Here is a 13633-nt window from a genome sequence, read left to right as displayed (position 1 = left end):
TGAGTACTCTGTTTTTTACTAAGTATAAGTATGAAACCTTGCTCTGGTTCTCGTAAATGAATTCGTCAAGGAATTATCTAATACAAGCAACTCTACAATCCCTGGGAGATCAACATTATGTGGAAAGAAGTTCACATGTTAGCAGTTATTGTACTCTGTTCATTTCCAAGTTGGATCATGGGTGTGTATGCTGAAGATTCCCATGAATAGTTTAGGAAATGAATTGTCTTATCTTCATGAAATTTGGAATATCAAAGCCAGAAATATGATGTTAGTCCATAAATTAGTGACTTCAACCATCCAGTGGAGTTTTGTTACTGAAACAGCAAGATGTAGCAGAGATGGAATCAATGTGCCCAGCCAATTATTCCACATTCATTTGTCAAGAGTTTTGGTTCAACATAGGTTAGAACTAGTGTTACTGTTCATTATTGTAAGTTCTTGGCTATGTAGAACTTGTTATTTTAATTTGCAAAATAGTAAGCATTTGATAGCGGCTATTTCAAATTATATTACAATACACTGCATCATCAGTATATTGCACTCTCAATTGATTTGCATTGAAATTGGCTTGTCCATTTTGTTCATTTCTACAAACGTGCAGGCAGATATACAAAAATGATTAAAAATAAAAATGCACACCACAGACACTGAGAGAACAACTTAATTCTATCTAAATTTTGTAATCAGAGGCATTTTCCCATGCAGTTTGAACAGTTGACTTGGTTACTGCCATGGCTAGCCCTGAGAAGGTCAAGCATTGATAGGCTAACTAAAGTCATGTGATGTGAATAGGAATGTACAAATATGAGTGCAGACAGTGCAGTGGTAGCTAGCTGTCAGAGCAACAAAGTATGAACATCTAAGTAGAAAAGAATTTTGACAACATATTCAAAATCCAATAAAAATTCAATTATTTTTCACACAATCAATATTAACTTTAACACTATAAAATCCCAAAACTAAATCAAATTGTTATGAGAAATTTTAAGTAGAATTATTACACGATTGCCACTGAATTTAAATGCCTTATAATTATTATGTAGTAATTCTGTATAATGCTGCTGCTATCTCCCACCACACTACTCTAGTACATCAGCACTGAAATGAATTTTCCATTGAGAGATCATGCTATTATGTCAGAATGTATTACTGTCAATCTAATAAATTAGCTGTTTTTATGCATATGAATTAAATAATAGAATTAATTTCACCATAATATGTTGTATTATATCATTGTCTTTTGGCATCCAGATGAACAAATCTGCTCTGTATTACAAGAAGCTAATATGTTGTGGCAAACACTGCGTTGATTGAACAGTTACTATGCCATATTGAAAGGCATGCTCTATCTCACCTTTATTATTCATTAGATCATTTAAGTCCTGAACTATGGTCATTTTGATATAATACAGGGGTGTTACAATATAGTGTGGGGCCCCGAGTGGCTGAGTGGTCTAAAGCACTCTCCGTTACAGATCACTGCCATCTCACCTCTGTCTGCATGGGTTCAAGTCTCGGATTTGGCTAACGTGGGTATGGGAGAAAGCTTGCCAGTAGCTTCTCGTGGGTCGGTGGTTCTTTCCGGTGTTTTCCCGGGTTCTTCCTCCACCATTAATACTGGCTGCCATGTATAGCCTATTGTGTGCTGAAAAGTAGCGCTAAACCCTATAACAACAACAACAATATAGTGGACCTTGATCCAAACACTGGAAGATCTAGACTTTGCAAATGACACTGGACATCTGCCACATGCAATTAAACACAGAGCCTACATACTTTAGCCCAAACTACCAGCCTGGAGATCAGTGTCAATAAGACAAAATGCCTGCAAGTCAATATAAACCAGGATGCACATGTTCTCTTAGAGTGATGAGTCATTGAGAGTGCTGACATGCCTTGCCAGAATTATGAACAAGCAGGGTTTGTGCTACCAGGCCAAGTGGGCGACTAAGTCACCAGAAAAATGTAAACTTTGCCTTCTTCTGTTAGAAAAATGAAAATGACTTAGCTGTTCCTTTTTGGGATGCAAAATGACTATTTTATTACTTTTGTGATGCTTCCTCACTATAGCCAGTACGTTCTGAAAGTGTTGTAGCCGAAGGCAAAATGTATTTATGCAGTGTTGATCCAATTACTCCAGCAAACAAACTTATGCACAGTCATAAACGTTTTAATAGCTAACTGACTATTAGCTCTGTCCTAAGCCAGATATCACCGCTTTATTACCTACCTGAAGTTAGGCATAATGTACTATTTTGAGGATAAAAATATACCAATTTCTGTTTGGAAATTTAAATAGCAAATATGTAAATAGTAATTAGTGTGAAGAGCACCTTCTAATTTAATATTTTTAACGATGATTTAAATGGCTGTGTTTGTATTATTTTTTTCATAAAATCAGTTTGAAACTGTGAGTGAACCTGTAATGGCAGACATTGCTGTGTCAACGAAATACCACTTCATTTGTATGTGTGTGTCTGATTTTGGATTTTTAATGTAGCCTTAACAATTTTTCAGTCATATCGCTATGATGTCTGCAGTGTGGCAGTTTATGGTGAATGTCTAGCACTCAGGCATCATGCCACAGACAGGTAACATCATGTCCCACCCAGTCACATTACCCTGACACCAGGTCGATCAGTCCTAACACTAACCTCTTAATGCTGAGCGCCTATTGAGGCAGCTGTTAGTATCATTTTCAAAAGTCGCAACCTCCAGCATCCAAGGTGGATGCTCTAACCATTAGGTAACCAAAGCAGTGTCTGTTTTCATAAATAATTGGGTAAATAGATTAAAGAATAAATATAAATATAAATAATTTGTAATAAAAGATTTAGCCTAAATATTAAATCATGTAGGTCAAAAATACATGAGACAAATCCTATGTTGTGGAATTCAGAAGAATGCTGTAAGTTCAAGGTTGTTTACTGACATTAATTTTTGTGCAAAATATGAAAAAGAGGATAAAGCAAATACTATTTGACCAATGTATGTCATTGCTATCAGTATGTAGGCAAAAACCATAAATTTGCAGTCCTAATAATGGATTGCTGTAATAAACTCGAAGGTGAGTGGTTATATTAAGAAAATCCCTTTTTCTAAAAACCAATGAATAATGGCGCAATGCATGTTCTTGTTTTTGTAAATTCGGTCATATATTGACTGTAATCCTTCAGTGTGTTGTCCTTCAATAGTTACAGTAATGTTTTATCTGCAACAATGAAATTATGGTGAAAAGTATGGTATGAAGTCAATTGTGCATTTGCTCATATGTACATGTTATTGGAGTTGTTTCAAAGGCGTTTAGAAATCTTCTGGACTGTCGGGTTTTCCGGTTTCTAAGCCCAAGCCAACCAGTGACATCACTGGTTGATGGCAAAACAAACAGAATTTTTCACCACTGTGGCAAGGTTCTCTTTGAATTAACTGCGAACTTGACTCTAATGCAACGGCAAAGTCATGGATAGGTAGTTTCTTGGTTTCAGAATTGGTCTAAAGTCGTAATATTATGTAACAAGTATTGACATTACCCAAAGTACTTTGAATTATGAATTCTATCAGAAGACATGTATAAACATGAGGCAGGAATTGTTAGCAAATTTTCTCACACAACATGACATTGTTGAGGACAATAAATTAAGCTGGCAGTCTGCCCATGTTGTGAGTAGGTAATCTCCAACTATTAGCTTTGGACATCAAGAACACCCCACAATTATTAGCATGCATTTGCAAAAGGGATCACAATAACTGGTACTTGTATGAGATGTGATGGAATGGCCTGATCTGATGCTGACCAATGTTAGCTTCCTTGGTCCAGTACTAGATATCATGGATAGGTCAGGCACCAAATGTGTTGTTCATTAGGGACTGGGTATATTGGGAAGACCAAACTCTATATCCAGTGTCAGGTCAGCTCACCTCAGTGTAAATTATGACAATGCCAGAATTGAAGCTGATAAAGTACAGGGCCAGATAATATCAACTATCCAGAGAAAGATCTGGTACCAGCCTGTAGGTGCAGCAAAGGGTTTTCCAAGCTGGTTCACATGTGGGCAAAGTCCTAAGACAGATTGCTGGGACTTCTAAATCAGCAATTTTTCAGCCTTGAATGACTGCAATATATCAGTAAATTCTCCACTGAGATATCATGGAAAGGCTGATCATGTCTATCTTTGTTGGACCATTTTCTACTTCTCTCACTGGTCTGGGGGTCAATTGTTTCAACCAGATCACTGACCATCTGTCTAGTGAGCAACTTGTACACATTTAAATAGAGTGGTCCAACAGGCACCCAATACACCAATGCTGGTTGGTTGATTATCCTCTGACAGCTTAACCTTCTTTCAATCCACACACCCAATTCTACATCCTGTTACTTGTAATTAAAGAGAACAAAACAGGTAAACTCGATCAAGCATCCAACTAAACTCAGTGAAGTGGATGCTTAGAAATGAAATAAATGTCACAGAGAATAACAAAAATCATCTTACTTCTGGGAAAAAGCAATATTTCGTAAGGCTGAGTACTATGACGGAAATTTAATCTAATGAAGAAATAGACTGCTGCTATATTACTCATCAAAGAATTGAATAAAGCATTCCTTTAGTGAAGGAATAGACAGACTATACCTGCCTCATGATGAGAAAAAATTCCGTGGTTCTCACAGACTTGAGAAAGAAAACAAATTAGGATTGGGTAATGTATTTGAAGGACTCATAACAAATTAGGATTGGGTAACATATTTGAAGGACTCATAACAAATTAGGATTGGGTAATGTATTTGAAGGACTCATAACAAATTAGGATTGGGTAATGTATTTGAAGGACTCATAACAAATTAGGATTGGGTAACGTATTTGAAGGACTCATAACAAATTAGGATTGGGTAATGTATTTGAAGGACTCATAACAAATTAGGATTGGGTAATGTATTTGAAGGACTCATAACAAATTAGGATTGGGTAATGTATTTGAAGGACTCATAACAAATTAGGATTGGGTAATGTATTTGAAGGACTCATAACAAATTAGGATTGGGTAATGTATTTGAAGGACTCATAACAAATTAGGATTGGGTAACGTATTTGAAGAAGAAATTGCACCAAAAGAGTCGAGTAAAAAATTGTTCAATGTTCCCAGTCCAAGTTGGTGGTAATGCGTAGTTTTCAAAGCTGTAGAAACTAATATACCTAAAGAACGTTACCACCATACATGTGCATTACAAAACAAGAACTAGTAAAATTCTAAAGGTGTGAAGAAACATTTATTTCACCTTAGTTAAATAATAATACATGAATTGTAAAATGATCTTCAACTCTATCACCTACATAGCTCTATGATTAACCTTATTCCTTTTTGTGAAAAGGCAGCATTTATGAAAACCTTGGAGGATATTCTGCGAAAGGAGAATTCTGCAGAGTATCATCAACAACAAATGGGCAAAATATATATCATGAATCACTTTAAGGATTAAACCAAGGAAAGAAATTTATTTTTAGTAAAATATGTTTCTTCGATAAAAGTCAGCTGATCATAATACCTAAGGAGAACTACTACTACCTAGCAATCGCAGGCAATTCTGCCTCCATTCAGACCACAGAACCACTGTAATAGGAGCCAAATAGGTGACCTAGGACTAAGATATCCACTGCTGCATTGAGCAAACCCAGCAGGTGAAGGAATTCTCTAGTGAGTGGATTGTTCTGCATATTATAAAGCAAGGAAGCCACTAATTTGATTCTTGTTCCTGAGGGAGACATACTCGGATTACTCGAGTGTTGAATTCCAGACCTAGATGACCAAAAGCTTGAAATGTTATGAGGTCAGAGATGTCCTTATCATTCCTTGTTGCAAAAAAAAGAGAAGAAGTAACAGAAAGAGAAGGAGCAGTAAAAAATCTGAAGCCTCCCTGTAACCAGGGTATGTGATAAGAGGTGTGTGTGTGAAGATGATGTCATCTGAAATATGGAGGGACTTGTATAGAGAAATGCTGGTGAAAACAATCGCCCTCTCTCTGCTTCTTGTCCACTTTAGTTTGGGAGGACTGGCTTTTTTATAGTTGTAAACTCAATAGGACTGCTTCTCAGTGGCCTGTGTTCTAGGAATGTCCCTGCAACCTTTTACTGATTGCTTTGCAATCCCTCCACTGTAGCTGAGACTGTGAGGGCAAGAGATAAGGTATCATTGGTTGCTTTTCTGCAGATTCCATCAACCTGATCACCAAAGAGATTAGATTATTAAGGTTGAAAGTGTACCATTTCCATTAAGATAGGTTGAGGTAGAAAGCACTGCATACCACTCCACCAGTTGTAAGTTCTAGCTGCTGTTTTGGCCTTGGCTAGATTATGTGGACCACAAATGTTTAAGATGTGGGCCGTTCTAGAACAGACTCTCATGATTGTCTGGTGAGATTCAAATGGAAACTTGTGTATGGAGCTTGTAGAACTGCCAACTACAATTCAAGGGAGGGTGTCTATGAGAAAAAGACATCAGTAATACTTGGAACTTATAATTGATAATGTAAGCCATAAAAAATGCCAGTAACATGGTCAGATTGTCAAAGCAATTGAAAGTACATGTAGATTCTTCCTTAGTCAATGATCACCTGATATCAGACTTCTGTCCATAATATGCAAGTAGATAGAATGACTGTCAGTCTTGTATTGTCCAAGGTCTAAATCTGAAATACCAAAAACTGAGCAGCCAATGTATACAAGTGTTGAGCAGCATCATGCACCTTGCTTTATGAACTTCACAGCTCTAAATGGGTACTCCAATGATAATTACTTGTAAAAGGGCACACATGGCTGTACAGGTAGTGTATTAGGGTGTCACTATTAATATCTACGAAGTGGATGCTAAATTATCATGTCTAATAAAAAGTTACAAGTAGGAAAGGTCAAATCTTTTATAGGCAAAATCACTTATAGTAACTATGAATTAGATGTTATGACTAAACAATTCATAGAAAACTTACCTATAAGAATGCGACTGCGGTATAAAACCATACAGTAATAAAATGATTTTTTTTAGAGTGCACACCATACTTGCACATAAAAAGCACAAGTGTCAATGGTGATACATATGAAGTGGACACTTCATATGTAAGACAATGTTACCAAATGATGTTCTTTCTATACAGGTAAAATCAGTAAAGTGTCATGCATATAACTATAAAGTGGACTCAGTGACTAGATAATATAGAAAATTTAAATGTATCAAAATGTAATAGAAATTATACAGTAATATTATAGTCATTTTCTATATCACACACCAGACCTGCTGCTATTAAATACAGCCATAATAATGTGAGGGGAGGCCATCACCACCCATGCAGGTATGTATCAAGAGTGCCCAAGTATGTGAAAATGGCAAAGCGGTAAGACTGAAAAGTTAGAAACTTTATCGTCAATATAGAAGAACAGAAACCATCTTTTTATTGATGGAGAATATTCCTCTTCAAAAATGGAACTCCTCCAACTTGCTTTAAGGTAGAAAACTTCCAAAATTAATGTATGGATTTTATGAAGCCACTCTGTCTGTAGAAAGCACGCTACTTGGCATGAACAGAATCAATAACTGAAGAACTTATGGGATTTGGTGGCCATCCCAGAATCCAAGGGAGATCACTCTATGTAACTGCCCCCAAGTGGGCAGATAATATTTAGCTTTTTTTCTAGCTAAAACGTTCTAGCCTGGGAAGGTAGTAGTTGTTGTTGTGGGGTTTAACGCTATTTTTCAGCACAAGATAGGCTATACATGGCGGCCAGTATTAATGGTGGAGGAAGAACCCGGGAAAACCCCGGAAAGAACCACCGACCCACGAGAAGCTACTGGCAAGCTTTCTCACATACCCACATTGGCTGAATCCGAGACTCGAACCGGCGCAGACAGAGGTGAGATGGCAGTGATCCGTAACGAAGAGCGCTTTAGACCACTTGGCCACTCGGGGCCCCTGGGAAGGTAGTAGTAGTTTTCCTAAGGTAACATGATAGGGTAAATATTTGAAGAAGAAACAGATACCTGAATTCTGGCTCTTATCACATCTAATGAGTTGGTGATAACTGCAGCTGTTACACCTGCAAAAGGAGCCGATACACACTGAATTGCTAGACGGGGTACCCAGTCTGGCAGTACATCCTGAAGTTTATCTGAAATTAAATTCAAATTAAATGTATCTATGTTAGATTGAATATACAAGTTTTACATGTTCATATGTTACTGATGTTACATCAACTTTACAAGTTGTGTAAGTTGGTATGTTACTGATTGTACATCAACTGTACAATGTATGTAGAAGCTGCTATGTTACTGATTTTACATCAACTGCACAATGTATGTAGAAGCTGCTATGTTACTGATTTTACATCAACTGTACCAGTTGTAGAAGTTGGTATCTTATTGACAGTACATTAAATGTACCAGTTGTAGAAGCTGACATGTTACTATAAACTGTAAAACTTATAGAAGAAATGCTACTGGCTTTATATCAAATATACCAATTGTAGAAGTTTACATGTTACTGATTAACTGTGTTTTGTATATTCAATTTGTATTGTGTGTTAGTTTTTGTCCATGATTATATGCTTTGCACTTTATATTTTCACTTCATATTCAAAGAAATAAATTATTTGTTGAATTTCGCAAAGCTTGTTAGTTTTCACTGTTTTCTTTTACTTAGTTTACGACCATAGAGTCTGAACAACTGTAAAAAGCTGCAGCAGTCGATATGTTATTGATTTTATATCAACTGTACAAGTTTGAAGACTTGACATGTTCCTAGCACAAGTTGATATACTTATCACTAATTGTACAGTAACTGTACAGGCTATAGAAATTGATATGTTACTGATTTGGTGAAGGACAGTCAATAGGTCAATTATAAACCATATAACCACCAAGCTGTGAAGTGCTGATACATTTAACACAAAAATCTTATTCATACAGACCTTTGTTCAGAAATTACATCAAAACTATATACTGTAAATGACTTTACAAACTGTACAGGTGTGGAAATTGTGTTATAAGCTTAATTATTAGCTTTCTTGCCCTGTCAGTGGTTGGCTACTAACAACAAAGGACTGGAATGATGAAAAAGACCTGCTACCGATCATTAGATGAGGTAATCATACATGTTGTTTTTCATGACACATCAAGACAAACTTTATATTAAGCAAAGGCAAGTGAAGTGCCTTGCCCATTGGAGACACAAAGGTAGTGAATGTGAGCTGATGGAATGGCAAAATCTGAACTTAAACCCTTCTGGTCATGTGTCCAACAAGCTAATCACTGAGCCACCATAGCTCACTAATAATTATGGAATGCATGTGATGATTTTATCAGATTTTAATGCCAGTCAGATGTATGTCCCATGGTAGTATGAAACAGTTTTAGACTATAGCTTGAGTCATGTATGTACCCTCTTACCAATGAAGACATCTGCAATCAAAATTAACCTTACAACTATCAACCATGTAGACATTTTCAAACTCAACAGAAAATGGAGAAAATTTATCAGCAGAAAAATTGACATTGCAAAGCCGATCTTTCCATGATTGCCCCCTTTAGTGTCAAACCATGCAGACTTCCCACAACTTCAAAATTATCAACCCAGTCATGAAGCTATTTTGAAGAAAACCGGAGATATTTTACATATAAGGTGGTGACTTTTGTATCACAGATATTACTTTATTGAAGATGAAAGTGGACAATGAAGAGACAGGTATCCCATAAAATGAGTCACAACAAAAACTACAATGAATGCATCAAAACAGGGAGGCCAGAACTTCATAATGAACATATCTTGCTTGATTGTTTCTGTATTAGAACTTTCCACTGTACATACTGCATTTTCTAAACCACAATAAATAACGAATGAGAAGCAAAGGAAATGAAGTATAAATATCTCTCCAATACAAAATTTACCCAATGGTTAGTCATACAAAACTTTAGTGTTACCATAATGAAAATGTACAAGTTGGCCAAATGTTTTCTCTCATTACTATTATAATAATATAGTTAATAAGGAATAATAAGAAACATTATTTTACCTGCCATGCATACAAATAATCTACCTATGCAAAGCTTGAATTTAAACACTTGCATAATTGCAAAATGCCCTTTAACTGTGGAAGACGCAATATGAGATTTCAATCTCTTTGGCAATGTTACATTTTCCAGTCACATGCAGTAAACCATTAGTACGAGTCCCTAAAAACATATTTAAATTCAGTAAAATATCAAGTACGTCAATTCAGTAAAATATCAATTACATAAATGCAATAAATTATCAAGTATATAAATTCAGTAAAATATAAAGTATAACAATCATGCAAAATATAAAGTACATAAATTCAGTAAAATATAAAGTATGTAATTGCAGTAAATTATCAAGTATATAAATTCAGTAAAATATCAAGTATGTAAATTAGTAAAATATCAAGTATGTAAATTTAGTAAACATAAAGTATATAAATTCAGTAAAATATCAAGTATGTAAATTCAGTAAAATATCAAGTATGTAAATTTAGTAAAATATCAAGTATGTAAATTTAGTAAAATATCAAGTATTTATATTTAGTAAAATATCAAGTATATAAATTCAGTAAAATATAAAGTATGTAAATTCAGTAAAATATCAATTATGTAAATTCAGTAAAATATCAAGTATGTAAATTCAGTAAAATATCAAGTATAAAAATTCAGTAAAATATAAAACATTTTAAAACTTGTAAAAGAAAGGTGACACAAAATTAGCTACAAGATTGGCACATCAAAGCTGATCCTTCTATTATCGCAACCCTTTTACAGTTGCATCAATCCCAATCACCACAGCACACAAAAATCCCAAGAAAGGCATGATTCCCCACTCCATCAAGAACACATACCAAAACAAATTAGAAATACTTCACACATCAGGTTGTGACAATTGCACTGCAGATATTGCTTTAAAAAAAGAAAGACATTGGACCAGAAAGGATAAATTCACACACAAATCACTTGATTAAAATTACCATCAATGCAAAAAAAAATCCACAAAAAATAACAAAGCAAAGAGGACATGGGCACCTGCTCATGCACACTGCAGGCCAAAACTTAATTTCAACAGTTAATATAAATATGGTTCCCACACTTTTCTGAAGATAAATTTCCAGGGTTTTTCCAGGATGAAATTAATATTCAAGGTTCATTTATGACCATTACTGAATGGAATTATAGAACACTTTAGATTTTTTTTAATTGCATTTTCTAAACCTAAAGATGTTTCTATTTCAAGACTTTCCAAAACATCTAAGTAAAAACAGATGATCATGTACAAAACCACAAAATGTATCACACAAAACACCTGTCACTGTTGCTGCAATCAGGCCAGTCAGATTCATCAAGAAGAGAGCACAAATTAATGTGGTAGTCACGTGATATATATAGAATCTATGTTGGGGTTATGACCGAGACAAGGAAATCCATATCAAGGGGTTACATTATTTGTCTTCCTACAAGGCTTACCGAGTGGAGAGACATAATGTAACCCCACAACTGGGATTTCCTTGTCTTGGTCCAAACCCCAATGTAGATTATTTTTCTCACCCAATATTTTCCATTAAAGTAAAAAGAACTCTTCACTAGTGTAATATAGTTCACGTCCAAATGTTTACATGCGGCTCAATAATACAAATATGTTAAAGAGGTATTATGCTGCATCTGAACTACACAGTTTATACTCATGAGCAAAGAAAAATAACATAAAACGTCACACAGTAATGAGATATTATCACATTTAATATATGAATGTTATATGAAATTAACAATAAATAATTAACATTTATTACAAGAAAATGTTTCATTTTCATCAGTTCTAATTTTGAAACATTATATTGTAAATAATGAAATGATACAGTAGTCATACTTAGTACAAATAACAAAGAGTAAAATGTTGCATTAGATTATTCATGGGTAATTAGAGATCTGTGTCAATATCATATATTACTCTCCTTTTCTTTGGAGGTGGTGAAACTGTTTTGTGACATACTTTTGTTGTAATTAATATTGATTGTAAAATTACCCCTGTGTTTCACAGACCCTCCAAATACAGACCCTAGTGGATAACAATGTGCTGAACTTTCATGTTCACGGTTTCTATGAAAATTACTTTTTCTATCTTGGATATATGACAAGTGCTACTGTAAAATTTGTTAATGTGTGGACGGATAAATGATTCCTTCTGGCTGGTAAATGCATTATTTGTCATTAAAGATTGTAGGTATATGTTTGATTAAACTGGGGCACAATTTCAGATGCTTAACAAAATTAGAAGAAAGCGTGTTTGACATAACACATTTCTGTCTCTTACTAAGGTTTCTGTAGTTGCTGAGAGAGTTAGGATTTTTGTGGCCGGTAATGTGTATAGCCTGAGTGTCCCTTGATGAATAGAATCTTTTTGGGGATTCTGGACCAAGACAAGGAAATTCCAGTCAAGGGGTTATATTATTTGTCTCTCCACGAGGCTATGAAGTATGTAGGCCTAGTTTATGTGCATAGATCAGTGTTTTATGTCATATTTCACTCCAAACAGCATTGAGAAGTTTATCCTATCTATAGCATAGTCAGTTTTCAGGTCAGTGTCATTAAATGGTTCTGTTTTTGTTGTAGGGTTTAACCCCATTTTTCAGCACACAATAGGCTATACATGGCGGCCAGTATTAATGGTGGAGGAAGAACCCGGGAAAACCCCAGAAAGAACCACTGACACAAGAGAAGCTACTGGCAAGCTTTCTCACACACCCACATTGGCTGAATCCACGACTCGAACCCATACAGACAGAGGCGAGATGGCAGTGATCCGTAATGGAGCGCGCTTTAGACCACTCGGCCACTTGGGGCCCCCTCATTAAATGTAGCTAACAGTATATAATTTGTTTCACACAAAGTATTTAAATTTAGTTAGGTGCCTTTAGCTACATTTAATGATGCTGACCTGTAAATGTACTGATTTAGGCCTGCATATAGGTCAAAACTGACCATGCTGTGTGAAACTAACTAGCAAAATACCAAATAACTCGACATCATGTACATGTGTCTCTCTCAAAATATTTTGTATGGAATGTTCTCAAAAGATGGATTGACCTTAAGTTACTATGTTTTTCGTGATATATTTCTTGTTGTTTGTTTTTAGAACAACTACGTCATGTACAACAGAAGACAAAGTTTTCTTTTTTTTAAAAGTATTTTTGAGTGCGTGGACACCTTGACTGAGACTGGTCTGAGAGGACTAGACTGAGATAAGAAAAGTAAGGTTAGTAAAACAGCCAGATTTCTGTCACATGAGTGAGAAAGCAGAACCCCTGCAGATGTTCTAGGAATAAATATGTATAATTTTGGGTTCTTTAAAAAAAATTTTATTACAACCAGCATGCAACTTTCATTTAATATTTTTTTCTACAACATTTGAAATGGGATATTAGATATCATATGACTACAGTATCTATGAGGTAATGAACATGTGGGTTGTGAAATTAGTGTACTCGTATGACTACCCAATGCAAAACACAAGTACCGGGTCAACTTTCATCAATGTCCTAGTTTTATCTTGTCTTTCAGCAGATTAAAGACATAACGAGTTTAATACTCGCAA

At 35.2% G+C, this 13633-nt stretch overlaps 1 protein-coding gene across 6 annotated transcripts in view; it reads right to left on the bottom strand.

Annotated features, from left to right (window-relative positions):
* Positions 1–13633, bottom strand: part of LOC149794151 (solute carrier family 25 member 44-like) — a 36148-nt gene that overhangs the window by 2147 nt on the left and 20368 nt on the right. For all 6 annotated transcript variants that reach the window (XM_089968231.1, XM_089968228.1, XM_089968227.1 and 3 more), the window contains one exon: positions 8026–8153. In XM_089968231.1, coding sequence (XP_089824357.1) covers positions 8026–8153 — 128 coding nt within the window. The remainder of the gene's footprint in view (positions 1–8025; positions 8154–13633) is intronic.

Source organism: Sinohyriopsis cumingii, chromosome 8, assembly GCF_028554795.1.
Source record: "Sinohyriopsis cumingii isolate HCF-2022 chromosome 8, ASM2855479v2, whole genome shotgun sequence".
Classification (NCBI taxonomy): domain Eukaryota; kingdom Metazoa; phylum Mollusca; class Bivalvia; order Unionida; family Unionidae; genus Sinohyriopsis; species Sinohyriopsis cumingii.
This window is presented reverse-complemented; position numbering and strand designations above follow the sequence as displayed.